This window comes from Prionailurus bengalensis, chromosome B1 (assembly GCF_016509475.1).
Source record: "Prionailurus bengalensis isolate Pbe53 chromosome B1, Fcat_Pben_1.1_paternal_pri, whole genome shotgun sequence".
NCBI lineage: Eukaryota > Metazoa > Chordata > Mammalia > Carnivora > Felidae > Prionailurus > Prionailurus bengalensis.
In genome coordinates, this window is record NC_057344.1 from 204,345,195 (window position 1) to 204,367,587 (window position 22,393).

Sequence of the window (22,393 nt, forward strand, 5' to 3'; positions counted from 1 at the left end):
TTATGGGAGTGTTTATTCTCATTCTCATGTCTTCCTACACTGAATTTTTTGACAATGAGCACGTGTTACTTTCATCATCAGAAACAAAATGGCTGTTTGCACGCCCAATCCAATAAGCCCAGACTCTGCTCCCTGGGACACAAGTCCTAGGGAATAAGCCCCACACAGAAGACCTCGAACGCAAGCACCTCCCGTCACCATTAAAAACCAACCGCACAAACCACCCACAATCAATTTCGAGAACACCAACCCAGGGGACTTACCGTAAGTGCTCGCGTGGTCGACGTGACCAGCTCGTGGGAAACTGCCGCAATGACTCTCGAGAGGTTATTTTCCACAGTGACGTCTGTCATGCTCGGCAGTAGGTTATAGCCTCTGTATATTCTAATAAGAAAAACACGGAAACACGGAGACTTCAAATCTACCACTAAAGCTTATGGTAGTTTCAAAATTCAAATGGCATTTCAAAGTTTAAGATTAAAGCCTCTAGGAAGTTACAGCAGTCCTGACTCTGAGGTGAACAAGAGGCTAGACACACACCCGGTCACTGCGATCCCTACCCTCCTGCGGCCACCCCATTGCAGCGCTCCCCCCCACCACAGCCTCGCCTGAAATCTCCCCACCTGCCAAAAGCACGCATTTTTCAAACTCCGAAGTTGGAAGAAATCCTTCTGGAAGCTACCCTGATTCCAGGAAAGAAGAAAGCATTCTCCCCAGTGCAGGAGCACCACGGACTCTCCGTCACCCCTCTCCTGGCACATGGACTTCAACCCTTCGTGAAGCTACGTGCAGGCCGTCCGCCCCCTGCCCTACCAGCGGGGCCCCCGCAGGACTAGTGCTGGGTTCGCTTCTGAATCCCTCGGGGTCCTCAGGTCCCAGAAATGAATCTCAGGAGAATAGTTCTTTTCTCTTCTCCCATAAATTCCCCAACGGCAGGCGGCAAAGTCACCACGGCCACCACAGCCACCTCGCCGAGGCCGGAGGCGGGAGGGGGAGATTCGGGGCCGCGGCCAGTAACCGGTGGCCAGGCAATGTGCCACTCCTCCCTGCTGGCACTGAAATCGTCACTTTCTGAAATGACCCTCTGAAATGGCAGGTTACCCAAGGCTTGTTCAGCCCCTGACGACCAGATACTCATATGTGGCATTTGTTTCTTCTGTTAAAGGAATATTTACCCTGAATAAATAGTCTCTCTTTTCAGAGAGAAGAAAATGCCACTTCTTAGGGTAAAAAAAAAAAAAAAAAAAAAGCGGGTGGGGGGCAGAGGGGCGAGGGATTTCTCTGAGAAAATTATTTTCATGTGTTTTTCTAAAGCAATCTTTACATGAGGAGAGAAAATATCTAGTTAGGAACAGCTTCAAAATCCGACAAGCCGAGTTCCAAATTCAGAGCGAAAGCATCCAACGAACTTCTCCGCTTCGACGCCGCTTAGTCCAAGCTTTTTAGAAACTGCCGCTAACAGGAGAGTCACAAACAAAGCTCATGTTTCAAATAACATTTAAAACCGAGCGTTAAGACGGCATGACGTCTCTCCTAGCATCGCTTCTGCAGGCGTCTGTGCAGACTCAGCCTCTAAGGAACCCTCACTCCCTGGGAGCGGTTCGGCTCTGGCGACTTCCTCCGTCCCCGCCGCTGACCCGAGACCAGCTGGGGGGCCGTGGGCACCACCCGCGGGGCGTGCCGGAGCTTGCACGATAAACGTGACGGTGATCGCCGCAGACCGCCCGACTGCCGCTGCCACTCTGTAGCCGCCAGGTCGCCTCAAAACGAGGGGCCTGACAACCGAGCTGGACTCCGCACTAGCAGCGCCAAGTTATCTGAGGAAACTTAACGGACAAGTGTTTAGCTAAGACCCAGCCCAGGAGTCACACACGAAAATACACTTCTTGGTACGTGGCTGGTAACGAATGGATCACAAGATGTCTGATGTCGCCACCGCGACGGCGGCAGAGTGTATCAAGTGAAGAGGCGGGACGGCACATCCCGAACAGAGAACTATCCCACCGAAGGAGAACACCTACTGGAACACTCTCACCTAAAGCTTCTTCTCTAGAACACACGTTAGGGACTAAAGCCCAAAAGAGAAGCATCGGGAAAGGGCACCTCCTCCCGACGACCTCAGGACGCACCCGGCTCATGTACCTGGTTATGGTGCTGACGGAGAAGTGAGATGGGGGCTGAGTCTCGTGCATGAGAAGTTTCAGGTAAACGCTGCTTTGGTCTCTCGCCACAGCCACCACTGGGTCGGCCTGTCCTTGGTCACATTTATAAAACAGCTTCGGGACAAGCCTAACATAAAAGTAAGGTTTATTTACTTAAAAAAAGTATCTGAAACTCACCTGGGGTTCATCACCCTTCTCCATCAAAGTGGTTAAGCCTGAAACATGGTCTACCCACAGACCACCACCTCCCTTTTTCAGGCTGGCATTCCAGCACGCCAGAACAGGGGGTTCCAATCACAGGACCAATCACCCCCACACAAATCACACCAAGTCTGAAATAACTAGGTGCTGTACTTCCTTTTTGTCTGTACCTTTCTCTACATACAATAAAATGCTCTGATTTAAAGTTCTCTTTCGGGGGCGCCTGGATGGCTCAATGGGTTAACCATCTGACTCTTAAATTTCAGCTCAGGTCATGATCTCAGAGTCGTGGGATCGAGCTCCATGCTGGGCATGGAGACCGCTTAAAAGTTTCTCTCTCCCCTTCTGTCCTTCTCCCACTCCCACGCACATGCACAGGCCTGCGTGTGCTTTTTCTCAAAAAAATAAATAAATAAAAATAAAGTTCTCTTTCTAATCATCTTGAGCACCATGAACAAGTACATGAAGCCACCATCCACAGAAAGTACTGAGCGCAGAGCAGATCTGAATGCCAGGGGCTGGCCCCTACTTGCTTGGCAATTCTGCCTGCAACACTGTCCCACACGTTCCCAGACGGCAAAGCTCCGGCTGAGGTCCCTCACAAATCTAAACTCAACTCGGAAGCAGAATACAGAACCATTTCGTAGAAGAACAGAAGGGCTCACTTCTGCAATTGACACTCCGTGTGCATTTTACACGAACGTACTCACACACTCATGGACGTGGCTCATAACTTACAGAAACGACTATTTTATCACATTGGTTTGCAAACCCCAGTATCTTTAATTAAGGTCACTGTCCCCCATGGAGACGTACTGATAAATACAACCTTCTTCTAAGGTAAAATAAGTGGCTATCATTTACAGGAAGTGGCAAAGGTCCACAATCACCGATCAGGTAAGTCAGACAAACGTAGTTAAGTGCGTGAAAAGGTACAGCTCACAAGCAATCAAAGAAACGCAAAGGACGACACTGAAAACGGAAAGGATACACATGAAATTGGAACTGTGGTTTTGAGTGGTTGGATTACAAAGATTTTTATTTCCATTTTAGTATCTTCCCTAAATTTTGTGCAGTAAACTTGTATTACTTAAAGGTTAAGTTTTTTTTTCCCCTATTATTATTATTTTTTAACAGAGAGCGAACATGAGCAGGGGAGAGGGGCAGAGGAGGAGAGAGACAGTCTTAAGCAGGCTCCACACGCAGCGTGGAGTCCGACTAGGGGCTCAATCTCACAGCTGTGAGACCGTGACCTGAGCCAAAAATCAAGAAACAGGACACTCAACTGACTGAGCCACCCAGGCATCCCAAAGAGAAGTTATTTTAAAATGAAAAACCAATTTCTGCCTAAACAACTGACACATATTTAACTTTTTTGGAAATGTCTGTTTTGGTGGGAAGAATCAGGCATAATCATATTCTGGTCCTAAGAGTACAAACCCAGGTATGTTTCTGGAGAGCAATTTCACAGTAAGTACCAAAACCCATAAAAAAATCCACTTCTAGGTACTGACCCAAAAGAAATGAGAACATATGTCCACACAGAGTCTTGTGGGCAAATGCTCCACCAGCACAATTCATAGTGGTCAAGAAGTGGAAACAACAGCCATCTGGTGAGTGGACGAAGCAGACACGGACGGTGTCATCCACATAAAGGAACAGCATCCGGCAACACAGGGAACGAACCGCACGTCCGCACTGTGGCATGTATGAGCCTCGAAAACTAAGTGAGAAAAGCCAGGAGCAGAAGTCCACCTACTGTATGATCCCATTTGTAGGAAAGGCCCAGAAAAGGAAGTGGATTCGTGCTTGCCTGGGGCTGGGGGGTGGGAGGTGCTGCAAACGGGCACAGGATCTTTGTGGGGTGACGGGAGTGTCCTAACACTGGGGCCGTGGAGGCCGCTGCACGGCTCTGCGGGTTTGCTACCAATCATTTAATTGTGCACTGAAAATGGGTAAATTTTAAGGGCTATAAAATATGTCAGTAAAGCCACGAAAATTTTTAAAAAACAACACCAAAAAGCTTGGCCTAGTAACTCAATTTCCAGGAATTCATTCTAAGGAAAAAATGTGTACATAAACATTTATGTGCAATAATATTTACTGACCATTATTGTCAAAGAAAACTTAACATTCAACCAAATAATATTTATGTAAAAGCTTATCGCAACTCCAGAGTGAATTCTTGGCCACTGAGCAAAGTCTCTTTTTTTGAAACGCTGCTGAGAGCCTTCCCTGATCTCCCACTGTGGGATGTGTCACGCACTTCAGTACAGAAGTACAAGTACACCGAATCCTCCGCAACACCGGTGCTTACGGTTCCTGTCTCAGAAGTCTGAGGCCAGAAGAGGCTAATAGTATAGTAAGTGGAAATGAGCAGATTACAACATCACAGGCGTCTGTCTCAATTTTGAAAAAGAGACTCCTATGCAGGATATGCATCAAAGTGCTAACAGTGAGCATCTCCAGGGGAGAAGCTAAGGTGACTTTTACTTTCCTCTGTATCCCAGGCTTCGGACAACGAGAGCGTGTCCCCCTGACGCTAGGAAGCTAGTACTTTGCTGCTGCTCCGGCCTCCCGGTGGACTCCTGCGGGGGTAAATACGACCTGTTCTGATGGTTTCAGAGCGGCTGAAGGTGGGCGCACACGACCTAGGAACGCTGACCTACTCTCTGGACGTGCCGGCTCCCCTCCTCGTACCATTTAGCGCTCTCACCACGAGAGGCAGCAAAGAGCAGACACTCGGTAACTACCTCATCAGCGCAGCTGCGGCAACGTGTCGCACCCTGGGGTCTTCGTCCCCGAGCAAGTAGATGACGACGTCATGGAGCACTCGGTCCTGCAGTTTTAAAAGCTTCAGAGAGAAGGATAAGGAAAACAGGGATGACGTCCGTATTGAACTAAATTCCAGGGAAGGTATTTCGGAAGGCCAGTGAGAAGGGACTCCCGATCACCAGCCTGAACCCACACATACAATCCCAACTATCACGATCTAAACCGCGGAATCAGCCTGGAACGGAGAGCGCTCGGGAAAGCCGCCACCCCCGGGAAAGGGCAGTTCCTGGAGGTGACGATGTGGCCCCACGAAAACAAACGGCTTACCCCTGTGTAATGATGGGCCCCTCTGTGTAGACTTTCTGCTTTTGCCTCCAAAAAGCTCACCAACCTAACAAAAGAACATTTTTAACGGAATAATTTAGTTACCCAACCAACACCCGCTGTCGGCCTGCAAGCCTCCGACAGACGGGACGCTGGAGGCCGGCTCCAGCGTGGGCAGGGAGAGACGGTGCTTCCCGAAGCCCACAGAAGGATGAGTGGTTTTAAACAAGTGCAATTTATGCTCCACTCATCGTTTCACTCGGTAAGATAGCGCTCAGTACACTGGTTTTCTTCAAAATAAATACAAATACCTATTACTGTGAAAGAGTCCACCCGGCCTCAGAGTGAGCTCAAACACCCACCACGGGAGGAGAGCGGGCCGTGGGGATGGGGCCGTTCACCCCTTCCTCTGCGAGGCAGAGGGGAGAGCGTGCCCTCATTCCCAGAGGTGTTCCGAGGAAGAAAGGAAATAACCACGGAGGGCACCTAGCTCTGAGCCTGACACATAACAACCACTTTATTACAGTGGCTTGAAAAAGAACCAAACACCTGGATAACATAGAAATTTCCCTTTCTAAAATAAAGCGTTGAAAGAGAAGATCTTAAACCAAACTTCCTCTTCGAAAATGAAAACCTGCAAGGGCATCAATCAAGTTATCCCGTAATCGCAAGGACACAGAAGTAGCCCACGTGACCTACATCCGGTGTGGTGAGGAGTATGTTCCTTTTCCACGAGCGCGCGATGTAAGTATGAGCTCTCTCATTCCCACCATCCGGCACATTCAGATGACTAAAACTACCAGAAAGATCCACTCCTCTGCCTTATTTTAAAACCCCAGGCACAGGGCAAGCTGAGGAGGAAACGAGCATCAGCAACCCGAGCCGCCCAGACTCCCGACTCACGGGTTACCTGAGAAGCCTCACTAATCAGTAACTCAATCAACCGACCCAGCCCTTTCAATTCCTAGCTCAAGCTCCCGAGCAGCTTAGGTCTGCTCACCTAATGACCCTGACTCACTTACCTAAAGTCAATCTCTGCGAGCGTCTCCAAAAGCTCTGTCCTCACCAGCCAGTAGGAGCTGTCCCTCAGGCTCAGCACATCGGTGATCAGCTGCAGTCCCAGTTCACTGGAGCTACTGCTGCACAGACTCATGACACAGTGCTGGAGAACAAGGTACAGTCAGGGTCAGTCCCACCTCGTTCCAGGACATCACTCGTCCACGGACCCGCTTCCTCTTCTGACTGCAGCAGGGGGGCCACACTTTTCCCACACCGCTCAGAAATGTTTATAACCCAATGTGTCCCTTTCACACAACTCTGCTTCTCTCTACGCCCGTTTCCGTCTCTGTCTTGGCCTCTACTCCCAGACGCCACTCTCGTGACCGCTGGTCGGCATGTTAACAGGGAGCCGTGCAGCACAGCAGCACGGCTCCATCCTAAATCAAGGCTCAGAGCCAGGGCTGGTGGGGGACCCACGGCCCGCTGCTAAGTGTCCGCGTTCTCCACTGCCCAACGCGCCAGAACAGCTCCCGTGGCTGCCCCTCCCGCCCCTCCGTGCATCCGCGGGCACGTCCACAACACGGGTGCGGGGTGACTCCGGGCCAGGGGCTCGCGCTTCCCTCTGCTCCCGGAAAGACACCGACGGAAACCTGGCAGACGTTTGCACCTAAGGAACAATTCTGGCCGTGAAATTTTGTAAAGGGAAGGTATGCTGTTAGTTTGGCAATTCGCTGGGTTTTTGTTTTGATTTTTACTGTCGCTGACTGGCCAGTAGTGATTTGTGAGCCCCCTGAGACACAAAGGTTCAACATGCCACCAGGTACAGGCTGGAGGTTAGCAGCACTGGCACAGAACACAGGTGGCCAGGTAACATTACCGCTCACTTTGACTGGGTCTTCTATGGGCCTAAGAGAGCCGTTGGTTGTTTAATCCCACAGGTTTTACACTTAAGGTTAGCGAGATATATTTCTAAAGGGACCCTTAGAAAAGGTACGTTTTTAGCAAATATTCAGTGTTAAAACTTAAACTACACTTAATTAAGCCTTACCTTTACTGGTAATGTTATCTTTCTACAGCTGAGTGGTGAACACATACACGTTTGTTATTGTTTACACCTTTAGGATGTCTGGAAATATTCAGTATTCAGCCCGATTTCAATTATAACAATGGTAAAATTTCCACTGATCAAAGAATTGATTTCTGTCAAAGATCATGCTTACCCTCACAGCTGTGCAGGCCAACTTGCAAGTGACGGAAGATTCATCCTTCAAAGTTTTCCGCAGCAAAGGAATGCAGTCCTCCAGAGAAAATGTATTTCCTGACCAAAAGAGCAAACAGGAAACGTCTTTATGTAAACTTGAGCCTGAGAATTCTATCTAGAAAATACCCCGACAACTCCGAACATTACCTGTCAGAGCTCTAACGGTGCCCATCCAGTCTCCCACTTGGAAGCGGGACCTGCTCAGGGTGGAGGAGATGAGGGTCCCACAGAGAACGGCCGTGGCTCCTCTGACCTGGGGGTCTCCATGATCGATGTAGTTCAGGATGTCTGACACATATGGCTCCTCTGCAGAGAGAAATTGCCCAGCCACTGTGCAGGCCCCGACCGTCCATTTTCTAACTCAGAATAAAAGCTTAATTCTTAGGAAAGAAAAAAAAAGTGGGGGGGGGGGGGGGATCCAAATCTAGAAAAGACTTGAATATAGCAACCGTGAGTGGTAGAAACTATTTTGGGGTTTAAAGATTCCAGCTTCATCATAGCCTTGATATCACACAGATTTTCTGGATTCTAATTCCAGGTTGCCAGTCAATAATCAAAATTCCAAGATTTCACTTCAAAAAAAAAGATGAGAGAAACTCAAACCAGTCCACACTTACCTAATATGAATTCAAGAGCCCAAGTGTGTCCCCTCGCCCAAAGAAAGGGAGAGAACACGGGAGGACAATTTTAGAAGTGCGGTTCCTCCCCCATTTATTCCAACATGAGAGTGTGTCCCAGAAAAGTGTGCTACAGGAGACGGGATCTGCTGTTCTCTGCTGGTCTCAGGTCCCACTTGTCTCTGAGTGTGCACATCTGGCCTGGCTGAGCGTGACCCAAAGCAATTTGGATTACACGCGACTTGTGCTTTGGGTATAAATGCAGCAGGTATGTGAACTGGCGCTTACGCCCCCAGCTCCCTATCGTTTCGCCACGTGTGTTCACACTGAACCCTGCATCTACACGGAGTCCAGAAAGCTAAAAACATCGCCAGTCCTGTGTTTTAAATAGAGCTCCAACATAGTTCAAATGCCACCAAGTGACTCAAAAAGCAGATCAGTCTAAAACTAACGTAGCCGAGATGATTTGAAACAGTTCTCCAAGTACTGATTCAACATGAGGAATGAGGCGTGAACTTTCAACATACCAGGGTACTCCACGGAGTCAAGAGGTACTTTGTAGAGTTTGCTGAAGAAAGACTCGGGATGAAGGGCCACAGCGGCTCCCACACAGCTCAGTGCCAGTGCCTTCACGCTGACCCTCACGTCCCTGTCCGGAACCAACACTGCAAAGAAACCACCTCGGTCACGTTCGGCTTCAAGGCGGTACACATGCAGTGGCCACGTAAACAAACTAAACCCAGTGACCCAGCTCCCTCAGCGTCCCCTCGCCGCTCCCGTGGGTCAGCCAAAACCAGAGCTCACGCCCAGCTTCTACTTCCTCCCTTTGCTGCACAACGAGGGACAAACTGGTCACCATGTTGACCTTGAAACCTAGGCATTTCCTTCAATGCTGGACCTGCCCTGCTATATACGTACCATTCTTCTCCCCCGTCAGCAAAAACGAAGCCGACAGAAGGCGGACACAATGGACAAGAGGAACAGAATCGTCATCGGTAGACTGTCCTATGTCACCTTTGATCCGGCAAGGCTACGACAGAGAAACAAGACACTTTGTTGTCCGTCTTGTAACCAAGGAACCAATACATTCATTCCTCAGTGCATTCAACAAATAGTTCCAGAGCAGCACTTATGCCGGGCGCTGGGGATACAGAGACACCCATCTCCATCATACACAAGCCTGAGCTCACAGATCATGGCGGAGCAGGATCAGAGCGGTCAGAGGCAGGCCTAACACGGGGTCACGTGGGCCGTGGCAGGGATGAGCTCAGCGTGCAGGGAGGGCACGCGGGATAGAAGGCAGCTGAGACCTGGCATCAGGAGGCTACTCGGGAAAAGACGGCATGAGCCATCATCTGCAGCACAAGGGGAAGCTACTTAGAGGAAGAGCCCTAGGAATGCCCAAAGCCGGGAGGGAGCAGACCTGGCTCAGAGGGGACCTGGAAGGAAGTGCTGAGTCCACAGGATGACTGAGCATCTACAGAGGGACTAAGTACAGAACGCCCTTTCTCGCCCTCAAGGAATTTAAAATTAACTGGGAAGACGCTTACATGTAAAAAAGTAAGCAATTCAGAGATACTTTACAAAAAGTTCAATGAATAACTCAGCAACAACAAAAACCCAAATGTGATTAGAAACTGAGCAAAGGACTCGAATAGACATTTCTCCAAAGACATATAACTGGCCAGTCAGCACATGAAAAGATGCCCAACATCACTAATCATAGGGGACGGCACATCAAAACCCCGGTGATCTACAATCTCACACCCAACAGAATGGCTGCTGTCAAAAAAAATCAGAAAGTAACGAGGGCTGAGGGGGACGTGGGGAAACTGGAAGCCTGGGCGCCGTCGGCGGGAACGTGAAATGGCGCGGCCGCTGCGGAAAACAGTGTGGCGGTTCCTCAGAAAAACCTAAAACTAGAATTACCGTGTGGTCCTGCAATTCCACTTCTGGGGACACATCACATCCAAAAGACCTGAGAGCAGGGTCTTGAAGAGACACATGCGCCCCCAGGTCCACACAGCATCATTCGCACGGGCGGAAGATGGAACCCAAGTGTCTATCAGTGGAGGAACAGAGAAGCAAAATGTGCAAAATGTGGTGCACACGTTCAGCGGGACCTCACTCAGCCTTAGAAAGGAAGGACATCCTGACACCCGCCACCACACGGGTGAACCTGGACAACATCATCTCAAGTGAAATAAGCCAGTCGCGAAAGGACAACTACTTTGTGACTTCGTGATCCCACTGATACGAGCTTCCTGGAGGAGTCACATCCACGGAGACACAAAGCAGAGGGTGGGAGCCAGGGGCGGGGGGCGGGGGCAGTTAGCGCTTAACGGGGACGGAGTTTCCGTCTGGGGAGATGGAAACAGTTCCGGGCTGGAGGGTGGTGGCTGCGCAACGTGCGGCACTTGTGCCCTGAGCTGCCCGCTTTGCGGTGGCGATGACGGCAGAGTTTCGGCCGTATGTATTTTACCACCATGAATAAACAAAGAAATCAATTAAATGAACAAAAGCAAGACAGGTTGCAAGACTATGCGTGGCCATCAGACGAAAGGCCCAATCGGTGTGAGCCAGGTCTGTCTGGGAAGGACTCTCAGTGAGGCGGACCTTCAGGCAATTCTCAAGGATTTGGGGCGCACCTGGGGAGGCAGAAAGGAAGAGCACACCTAGGAAGAGGTCAGTACTTAAGGCGAAATGGCTGAGCAGAAGCTCAGAGATGGGAAAGCTGGGAGCACAGCGCACAGACAGCAGCCACGGCGGTCTCAAGCGTTCACGTGAGCTCAGGATGCTGAGTGGGCTCAGGCCTCACTACCTCACCTTGTTTTCTTGATCTCCTGCTTCGGCAGCTTCGTCTCTTGAGACAAACGTATCCACACTGCTGTCGGAGGGCCGCCGGCTGTGGCCCATGCTTTTCAATAAATGTGCTTGCTGAAGGGCTTCAAAATCAGAGAGATTGGGACTGAGTGACAAGTTTCCAATTCAATAGCAAATATACATTTTTACACAAAGCCCACATGAAAGTATAGGACTTAGATCAAGAAAAAGGACAGTCATTCCTCAACTGATCTTCCTCATCTGCTATTTACAACTCAGAAAACAAGGACATCTTCTAGGAAGCCACGGTAAAACTGAGACGTTGGGGTCGAAAACAAGACGGCTCCATAGCGCACCGCGGAAGTCCACGTACCAGCTGCGGAGTTTCGGAAAGCATCTACGTCTTCCTCCGGAAGAATGCCCGCGGCCTCCTCATCCTCGTCCTGTGGCTGTCCGATCTGCATCCCCGAATACTGGCTGTCGGCCCCATCTAACACCTGCACGGTTCGAGAGGGGCTGGTGAAGGTTCAGATGGGACGTCACCGAGGGACAGGCTCTCCAACGTGGGTAGGCAAAGGCACAGCCAGAAATCACAGGGACCGCATCTTATGTACTAACACAAAGGTCATTTCCTTAAATGCACAGACATGCACGCACATAAAATCCAGTTCGCTGACCACACGCTGCTACTACGTTATAAAAAGCTTCACAGCTATAAAAATTCAAAATAAATTCCAATCTGAAATTTTCTCTTTTTGACATTAAAAAAAAAAAAATCTTTGTCTTTACAAGAAAATTTTATAGTGAGTCAAAAATGAGGGAAATCTTTTAGACAAAAACCTAACACTACACCAGGTTAAGCTTCGAAGCTGCTAGGACTAAATCAACTAAGTTCTGGACACAGTATGTCATCTACTTAGCCAAAACTTGGATTATGATTCCATATTGCAAAATAAAATATTCACATTCACTTGAAATCCCATGTAATTTGCCTGAAAAACTGAATGATGGAACCTCACTCAGTACACGAGTAATTACTGAAGTAAATTCTGTATCATTTTAAAAAGTCATTCCAAATCCTTACAATTAAATAAAAAACGTCAAGCTACATGTTCAAAAACAACCCAGAAAAGAAACAATTTCCTCCGCTATCCTAATTAGTTTATTAAAAAAAAAAAAACAACCTTACCTCGGTTAAAAAAAAAAAAGAAAACTTACAATGAGAAATCCTACCATGACAAAAACCAATACTTTCTGAATATCTTACTACGTGCCAGGCAGGATCAAAAAGCACTTGACACGTCTGGGCTCCTGTAACCTCCGTGAGCCTTAAGGCACAAGTACTGCTGTCCTCAATCTATGGATGAGAAAACTGAGGCAAGAGGGGACACAAGTGCCCCAGACTGCACAGCGAGTCAACGACAGGTCCACATTCTGGTGGCTCCCTGCAACAGGCCCCTGAACCACCACGCTGAGCTGTCTCACGAGGAAATTCCCCAGCCCCTTCACTTTGCTTCTTCCGTCTGTGGCACTTATCACCACCTATTTATTTACGTACTGATTGACTGATTATTGGCTTATTATCTGCCCCCCCCACACACGCACACGCTCTAGAATAGGGACAATGAAGCTATGACCTAAGGACCAAACCTGGCCCGCCACCTGTTTTTATAAATGAAGTTTTATTGGAATGCTAGTTCATTGACATACTGTCTATGGCCGCTTTCACACAGCAGCAGAGAGGACTACGTGACACAGGCAGTATGGCTCAGAAAGCCAAAGATCTTCGCTGTCCGGCCCAATATGGAGTCCTGCGACTCCCACCCTAGGATGTTAGCTTTCTGCGAGCAGCTCTGCATGTGGTGCCCTCTACTTACGCCCGGCGTGGGAACAATCCCTGGAGCTTAACAGGCGCTCCATGTATTTGTTCAGCAAATAATTAATGATTACGTATGGGACATGGAAGTACCTCATAAACTAGAAAGAACTACACCAATGTGGAAATTATCAAGGAAAGGTGTTCATTCTCTACAGGCCAGAGAGACCCGCAGAGGCCCTACTCCCAGCACTGTTACGCAGTGAACCACTGGGTAACCTCGGGAGACCAGAAGTTTTCAGAATCTCCTATGGTCCTTCACTCCTATTTCTAACAAATTCACCAGAAATCATCCACTGTGAAGAGGCAAGATACCCATGGAAACTGGTGCAATAAAACACACCAGAATCTCCCCCCGCCCCACCCACTTAACACACTGCTCCTGACCCGGCACTCTCCCCGACCTTCCCCTCCCTGCATACTGGTCAGAACCTGCTCATGCTTTTCTTACCCACTGGTCCAGTTATTTGTCCTCCGCGGCCAGGTTTTCTAGTTAAAACCCTAACCGGCAGTGAGCTCCCTTCTCTACCCAAGTAACTTAATCTGCCTGGCCATCAGAAATCCCATGCACACGACAACTCGACAACTGCTCAGTAGGGACAGGCGACTGTTTTATCTCCTGATTTGTCATTCAATGCTTCCGCATTTATCCAAGCTAAAAAAAAAAAGTTCTTAATAAAACCTATGAACTAGTAACAGAACACTTAATAGTACAAATTGCTTTAAAAAAATGGGGTGTCAAACTCAGTCTAAACTTTTCCTGAACTTTTTGATGAGACCATCCCCGAAGTGTTTCTTGTCCACTAGCTCAGAGATCAGAAGTACTTAAATCCATGCTCTATAAGATGGGATATGTTGTAAGAGATTTTGAAAAGCCAAAAAATATTAAAATAATGCACAGTATTAATGTTTTTAATTACAATGCATTAAGACCACAGATCTATTACCAACAGGCTCCTTATGGATTTCTTAAATAATGATTTGATCTGTGCCCAACAAGTTCTTACAGAATGTAAAATGCAGTTTTAGCAACATTCATATCATCAGCTAACCTAATTTCTGACCTCCGTGTTCAACACAAATGCCACTCGGCCATTTCCTTCAGTGAGGTTCTCAGGTGGGTTTGAACTCTCCATTAACGACCTAAGCTGCTGACCTCTGCACTCTCACTAGTGAGTCACACGGGGAGAGGGAAGCAGGCAGGAGGGCCTGGGTCTGGGCCTCCAGGCGAGGCCTCTCTGCAGAAACCGGGGCACCCTCTGCACCCACTTACGATTTCAGAACTGTCTGAAGGGGTCACAGCCGAATCGGGCCCTTCGGTGGTGGTCTGGGAACTGTCACTGACTGGGGAGGAGGCCTGGGTGCCATCGTTCAGGTCCATGGCTGGGTCAGACGGGACGGCACTGATCTGGCTAGAGCTGTGGCTCAGGATGTCCTCCTCATCCCCGTCGGTGGCAGCACTCGCCAAGTCACAGCCGGTCAGATCCACCGAGTCCGGCTGCAGCGTGTGCTGTGAGCGGGGCTGCTCGGTGATGATGTCGTGCCCCACGGAGTCGGCAGCTGAACCGGCGGAGCCAGGAGTGGAGACTCCAGAAGAGGCCGCCAGCTCACCACCAATCTCACCCTTGACTGAGGCTGAAGACAAAGAAACACTCATTCCTCAAAGGGCCAGGAAAAACGTTCAACAGGGACGTTGAAATCAAATGTCCACAAAATACCCCCAAATTCACTGTCACCAAATGTTTCAACTGCAAAAAATCGTGAAATACCATGAAAATGTGAACTAGTATATTTCAAAAGCAAGACAAAAGTGCATTCTTCAAACATGACTAAAATTGTGTTTCACTGTATTCTTGACTTACCTTTTTTTACTCTCTTACCATGTCATATTAATAAAATAAGGATTCTCAGCAGATAGTTTTAAATGCTGTCAATATTCTGAAGTGGGATCTCACTGTAAAACCTGAAGCACGCTCAGTAACATAACCACTTCAAGTCCTTGAGCAACAGCTCCAGCCAGGGCTTGGAGCCACACATAAGGATTTCTGTGATTCACAGGCGGCCTGGCCTGGGGTGCGAGGCGGGGCGTCTGCGCACTCTCAGCCAGCAGGGCTCGGAAACGACAGAAAGTCACCGTCTCTGTGAGGTGGGCTTTCCTTCTCCCCAGACCCTGCTCAAGACCGCTAAGCCAGTCCTACCCTCCTGTCCGGCCAATGCGCAGAGCATTTTCCTAGCTTTTTTTTAATTCCCACTAAAAAGACACACACACACACACCACATAAAATTCACTACCAGAAGATCTACGCCAAGCTGTTACCAGGGGTCATTCCTGGAGGCCCCCAGGGCCAGTGAGCCCTTGAGCTCGACAACACTGCAGACGGCTGTAATTTTGTTTTGTTTTTGTAACTAAAAAAAAAAAAAAATCTATTTCTATTTTGTACAAGTGAATAGATAAATAATCACCGCTGGAATTTTTCAGATTTTCCTTCCCAAATACCTTAGCCTTATTTCAGCTGTCTAGAAATAATCTTTTGGATAGGACTGTACAATCCAAACCACTCTCATTTAATCCAGTTATTAGTATCTTAAGCAACACTTATCACTCATAAAGTGAATAAAGAATCTGTAAGAAATGTAAATTTCTTTCAAGTTAAACTATCCACAATTTTAATCCCATTTCACCCTCACAATCCCTGTAATTCATGAGACATTTACCTACCATCCCCTACTACATAAGAAGACTTATGCTCAGGGAGCATAAACCTAATTTTAAAAGAGCCTAAACCAAGGAAAATAGCAAGTATTTGATGCAAGAAAACACACAGACACGTTTCAAAGTAAATGTTCGAAAAGAAGCATGGGTTAGCCACCATTTGAGCGAGCTGGCTTCACCGCTACCCCTCAGGAGGGGCAGGACAGGGGTAGGGAAGGTGCAGGGAAGGGGCCAGTAGAGAGGAGGGAGGGGAGCACCACTGCCCCTCCCTCAGAGCTACCTGCGAAGGCGGGGCTGCTGCCCTCCGACCTGGACTCGGAGTCATCCTCCAAGGCTGCTGCGTCTCCGAAGAGCACTTTCCCTAGGAAATGATGTAGCAAGAGTCCTTAAGCTTGCTACACGAAGGACTTTAAAAATCAAACAGATGCACATTCTAAGCGGCAAATCATAAGCACATTTAGTTCACTCTCTCATATAAGAGTATATGAAATATATTTTTAAATAAAAGTATTTTTATACGTCTAGTGTGCTAAACACGAAGAAGCCACAATATGATATTTAGATATTATTAAAATCAATAAACCTACATGGAACAAAGTTAAAAGCAATGATTCTCAAACTATAACACCAAATATTTTAATAATTAATAAGTATTTACTGACTTAGACCTGGTGTTTTTAATAATTTATATTATTATTTAATCTTGAAGATTGTTAGCTATGGCTGGAACCAATTCTGTTGGCAACCAGAGCACATATGTAACTACCACGCACCCGAAACTAGCATAGTGCTACGTGGTAACCAGCTGGAATTAAAATAAAAACTTAAAAACAAAAAGAGTTCAAAAACAAAACAGAAAGACCCTGAAGGTCTTTCCTGTTCTCTTTTCTCTTTTCCTGTTCTCCTGTTCTGTTCTCTTTTAAGTTGCCAGACTCTGTGGCTGACAATCAGAACCTGATCTGGGAGGATGGGATAAGGTTCATCTTCTGCACAGTCCTAAAAATACATTTATCAGTTCTTGGTTTCCAAATTATGTCAATTTATATAGCATATTAGTAGGAAAAAAGAAAAAAAGCCGTAACGATTTAATTGGACTAATTAAATCATTATGGTTACATTACACAGAGATCATGAGATGACACTATAGAAGTCATTATTGGCAATTTCTGACTTCTGACTTCACTACTCTTCAAGAAATAGGCCCTAGGTGTGATAACGTCCAGAAATCTATACAGATATGACATTAAAGGGGGAAAAAAGGCAAAGAAAAAGCAAAGGATACCCAAACTCTAGATAAAATTAACATGGCAACTTGATTAATCTACTAATAGAGTCCTTTATTACAGAGCAAGTGGTTTACCTTGAGGAAGCAAATTAAAATTCCACCCTGTGCACTTGGGTGTTAATGAGGGCAGTTGCCATCTTTGGAATCAGGGGTTTGCCACTCTGACCCAAAGAGCCCACCTCAAAGGGTGCAAGGTCAAGGCTGCTGCACCCCCGCCCTGCCATCCTACATTCAACATCCACTCTGCCTCTGTCTCCCACAGATTTGCAGATCTCACTTGAAAAAAAAGGATTCTGCAACTATATCAAAAAAGCTTAAAAACCACAGGTCCCCATGAAAAAGGAAAACAAACAAAACAAAACAAAATAGTAGAAAAACAAAAAAGATATTGAGGACACAACAACCTTCTGGCCAGAAGGAAACAACTCATCTCAGTGGTGGGAGTCAGCCACCTGTGTCTTCTTCACAGGGAAGGTGACTAAGCAATAAGGCAAGTCTCAGAGCAATTTAGCCACCTGCCTGAAAAGTCCCTTTCCCAGAAGCCTCGTGGCCTTCGAACAATCTCGGTATTTCACCACAATCCCAAACCTGATCAAGTATGCCACTATCATGGCCCAAATATTATTGATTCTAAGTTCTAGGAAATGTTTACTTAATCCAGTCAAGGTAGAATATTATTCCTGTTGAGATCCCATTCGATACTGCAAACAGTATTAGGCATTAGGCTCTCAAACACTCAAAAAATATATGTTGTATACCAATTATACCTCAATAAATTGTTAAAAAAAGATTAGTCTTTTAAGATTTCGAAACAGAAAATGCAGCAATTCTTTCCTATGGAGATCCAGACCAGAAAATAAAATACTTGGTGTCGTAAAGTATTAATGTGCACCAAAACTATCACACTACAGATCCAAAACACTGTGATTTAATAGAAATAAATTGTATCAGAACGTTCCGGCATGTACAAAGCTAAATAGGGTTGAAAAATGATAATCAGACCCAAATTAACCAAATAATTAGGCAGACATCATTCCTGACTAATACTAAACAAAATTCACAGAAAAGGAAGTTAGTTTTATAAAACGTAACACAGACGCTATGAAGGAGTAGGCAAACCAGGACAGGCCCCTTTCTGTGAATAAAGCTTTGCTGAGCACAGGCCACGGCTACGGGCTACGGCTGCCTCCCGCCCCAAGGCAGAGCTGAACCGATTAGAGACAGGAAGGCCCACCAGAGGCCCTTTACAGGAAAAGTTTGCTGACCCCTGACCTAAAGCATTAGAAATTTATGACACAACGATTCTGATATACAAGCAATTTTCCAAGGCCACCCTACAGAACCATTCAGGCCCAGTTATGAGATTCCAGCAACGTTTATAAATACAATCACTCTGCTGAGAAGAGACATAGGCACAGTCGAAGGCATTACAGAAATACAGAAAAAGCAGTGAGACCCAACATAAGACTCTGAGTTCTGAAATAATCACCTTTTTGTTTTCTTGAAAGGACAGGGCTGCATGAAGAACCCCCTCCGGCTGTAAATCACAGAAAATGACAGATGAAAGTAAGGTGACAAGCTGTTAAAATCCAGAAGGAATTTGAAAATCTTCAAAAAGCTTGATTCAGTTTTAAAACTAGAGAATGTACGAACATATTTCCACAGGCAGTGCTGAACCACCACAGCACAACGCTTTAATTTTGACACATAAAAATTATATCAACGTTCAAATATACAGATCTAAAGATGGGCCCTAAAATACCAAAGAAGCTCAAATAAAGTGCATTTAAAAAGTCAAATGAAAGACATTAGAAATCTCAGATTATCTGGTCAATTAATAATCAAATATAAATTTTCATTGGAAACAATCATTAGAAATTAGTATTTCCGGCAAGTGTTTTCGTAAGGTGTGCATTCCACAGAGGAAAGGATTCTTCGGTACACGGGGCCGTGAACAGGCACATTCTCATTTTCTGCTCATGGTTCAGGCAAACATTTATGTTCGAACGAGGCAGCAATTAGGCCTCCAGTCACACCCTCTCGGCTGTCAACGCCGTGAGCAAAGGCCGTGCCACGCACGCGCTGCGCTACATCGACCACACGCCGCCGGGCCCAGGTGAAGCCTGGAGTCAGCAAAAGCCACAGGAGCCTCCTCTGTGCCAGATCCAGTGCTAGAGGCCACGCTTCGGGGTCCCCATCTACTCCAGCTCCCACGGGCAACTCCAGGTCAGACAGGGCCCACCGGGGCTGGAGGAAAACCAGCGGTCAGTCTGCAGGGCAGCACCGTGCAGGGATTAGGGCCCCGTCCCCAAAGGCTTAATTAAAGAAGAGTGGTGGGGGAGGGGGGGCAGAGGAAGGGGTTTCCTAACGTCTGCCCTCAAGGGCAGAAAGGAACTCTAAAGCCCCTACAAAGACTTGAAGATCCCATCTCGGGCCGCGACACGAGGGTCCTGGAATCACTTTCCCTACAGTTTTCGTTTCCCGACGGATGAGATGGCATGTGGAGGCAGCCGGGTCAGAGTCGAGAAGCCGGCCTTAGACGCAGGCCTCGTTCTGTCACCTGACCTCTCCACACTTCCGTCTTCCCGTCTACAGCTTAGGCTTCCGAGGGCCCGAAGGGCGCCCCGCTCGGCACAGGGCGGGCCGGCCGCCCGTCCGGTGAGGGAAGCCGGGCGTCGCGGGGACGACCGCCGGAGAACATACCTAGGAGCTCCGCGATGCTGCCGCTGCGGCTCCGGCCGCCGGGCCCATACTGCACGCCGCTCCGCTGCCCGCCGCCCGGCGCGGTCAAGGCCTGCAGGAGCTCGGGCGGGGGCGTCCTGAAGAGCTGTTGCAGGAGCTCCAGCGCCCCAGTCACGGCGTTGTGGTCTTGGTGCTGAGTGTAATGCAAGGTCAGTTCGTAAACCTGGAAACACAGGGACGAGCGTCATCAGCATGGTCTCTAAAACGTGTCGTAGGGTTCGCTGCTTTTGAGTCTTATGTTAGCAAATTTGTGCCTTAATTTCTCCCCCTAGAAACGTCTCCATCACGTCTACCAACGTGGTCACGGCTTCCGTGCTGTGTTCTAAATTCCTGGCACGTTGCCCATGGTCAGATTAACTCCTTACAAAAATGAGGCACTTCCACAAGTGCCACACAGGCTAACGAAGACCTGCCTCTGCCCAACCAGCGAGCAGGAAGGGAGAAGAAAGCTCCCGTCCGTGGCAACTGCAGCTGGTCTCACAATCAACGCAAGAGGCACTGTGTCCTGAGCACCACGGAAAAAAAGTTTCCAAACCTTGTTTTTAATGTCTGTCCATTTACTTTTGAGAGACAGAGAAAGAGAGAGTGCGCGCACAAGCTGGGGAGGAGCAGAAGGAGAGGGAGACACAGGATCTGAAGCAGGCTGCAAGCTCCAGGCTACGGGCTGTCAGCGCAGAGCCCGACGCGGGGCTCGAACCCACCAACTTCTAGGTCATGACCTGTACTGAAGTTGGATGCTTAACCGACTGAGCCACCAACCACCCCAAGAGTTTCATTTTAAAAGCATCGCATCCAATTTTCCTAGTGCTCTTAATACTATATTACATGATATGAACACACTGCAGTCTGTTACCTTTATTTCTTTTTTAATTTTAATTTAATTTTATTTTTTTCAGTAACCTCTACACCCAACGTGGGGCTCAAACTCATGACCCCGAGATCAAGAGTCACATGCTCTTCCGACTATGCCAGCCGGGTGCCCCTCTCTTTCCCTTTAATTAGAGTTGCCGGACAAAATACTAAGCACCCTGTCAAATTTGAATCTTAGATGAATAATTTCGCAGCATAACTATGTCCTGTGCAATTTCAGGCATACTTACACCACAAAATTATTTACGATTTCTCTGCAATTCAAATTTAACTGGCACCCTGCGTGTTTATTTGGTGAATTGGGCAGCACTACCTTTAATATCCTAAAAGTAATACACATTAAAAAAAAAAAAAAACAGTATAGAGGGGATAAAACAAAAAGTAAATATCTCAGAGGCAGCTTCTTTTAATCATTTGTGTCTAGCTCTTCTGAGGACAGCCTCTATCACCACGGGCCTCGGGTCTACCAACTACAGTCCACGGGCCAAACCTGCCCACCACCTGTTTCTGGACAGACAGGGGGGTGGGGGGCGCACAGCCACATCTATCGTCCGTGGTGGCCCTCCTGCCGCGGTGGTAGAGCTGAAGAGCTGGCCCTGCAGAGGAAGGTCGCTGCACCCTGCTCACGATAATCGGCTTCTACCTTGATTTCTGAAGCCATTTATTTTCGACAAACTTTCTATGTAAAATGAAGAAATAAGCACTTCACACTTCCTTTACTCATCTACCCCCTCCCAAGTTCTGTTAGCATCATTACTTCATACTATTATTATTATTAATTATTTTAAATGTTTATTTATTTTGAGATAAAGACAGCGCAAGCAGGGGAGGGGCAGAGAGAGGGAGAGAGAATCCCAAGCAGTCTCTGTGCTGCCAGTACAGAACCCAACGTGGGGCTCAATCCCATGAACCGCGAGATCACGACCTGAGCCGAAGTCGGACGCTTAACCGACTGAGCCACCCAGGTGCCCCTCAGTACTTCATACTAAGATTTATACCATTTACATACTATGTAACACTATTTAAATCATATGTGCTTTGCCTAGAAGTTGAGTCTAAAAATGGAATGAAGGGGTACCTGGGTGGCTCGGTCAGTTAAGTGTCCAACTCTTGATTTTGGCTCAGGTCATGATCTCACGGTTGTGAGTTCAAGCCCTGTGTCGGGCTCTGTGCTGACAGCTGGAGCCTGGAGCCTGCTTCAGATTCTCTCTCCCTCTCTCTGCCCCTCCCCCACTCATGCTCTGTCTCCCTCTCAAAAATAAATTAACGCAAATAAATATTAAAACTCCAGCATGTATCTTATCATGCGTACATACACACTATTTACTGCAAAGGCCGTTCGTGTGACCGGACCCAAAAAGAAACATTTCATTTTTACTAGTGCTGTGTCACTTAAAAGAAAATGTCCCAAAGATAATAAACAGATTCTCTTTTCTCATAATCCAAGATTTGCTTAAAATTAGTTGACACTGGAATTTGCTTCGTAATTGGAGCGTAACACCCTTTAATGAATCTTCCTGGTTCTCCTAGAACTGCTCTTCACTGCTCTTTCCCCTCCTTGTAAATACATACAGGCGCCTTGTTCCCGGCTTCTTAATCCCGACGTTCGCTGTGGGCAGTTTCGTGGAGCTCCTCCAACCCCCGTTCCCAGTCTGGATGGTGCGCTGCTCACCAGTCCCTCCTACAGTACTTCTACCACATTTCTGGGTTCTTAGGTCGTGGCTTATGGATTTCAGGCTTTCCTC

The 22,393-nt window shown here is 47.5% G+C and overlaps 1 protein-coding gene across 1 annotated transcript in view; it reads right to left on the minus strand.

Annotated features, from left to right (window-relative positions):
* Positions 1–22,393, minus strand: part of HTT (huntingtin) — a 149,621-nt gene that overhangs the window by 88,981 nt on the left and 38,247 nt on the right. The window contains exons 9-23 of the mRNA XM_043573106.1: positions 19,740–19,941; positions 18,526–18,573; positions 16,032–16,112; positions 14,312–14,673; positions 11,536–11,659; positions 11,166–11,284; positions 9,258–9,369; positions 8,867–9,004; positions 7,870–8,028; positions 7,682–7,779; positions 6,485–6,624; positions 5,466–5,529; positions 5,117–5,217; positions 2,143–2,289; positions 264–384 (exon numbers count right to left, since the gene is read on the minus strand). Of these exons, the coding sequence (XP_043429041.1) occupies positions 264–384; positions 2,143–2,289; positions 5,117–5,217; positions 5,466–5,529; positions 6,485–6,624; positions 7,682–7,779; positions 7,870–8,028; positions 8,867–9,004; positions 9,258–9,369; positions 11,166–11,284; positions 11,536–11,659; positions 14,312–14,673; positions 16,032–16,112; positions 18,526–18,573; positions 19,740–19,941 (2,016 nt within the window). The remainder of the gene's footprint in view (positions 1–263; positions 385–2,142; positions 2,290–5,116; positions 5,218–5,465; positions 5,530–6,484; positions 6,625–7,681; positions 7,780–7,869; positions 8,029–8,866; positions 9,005–9,257; positions 9,370–11,165; positions 11,285–11,535; positions 11,660–14,311; positions 14,674–16,031; positions 16,113–18,525; positions 18,574–19,739; positions 19,942–22,393) is intronic.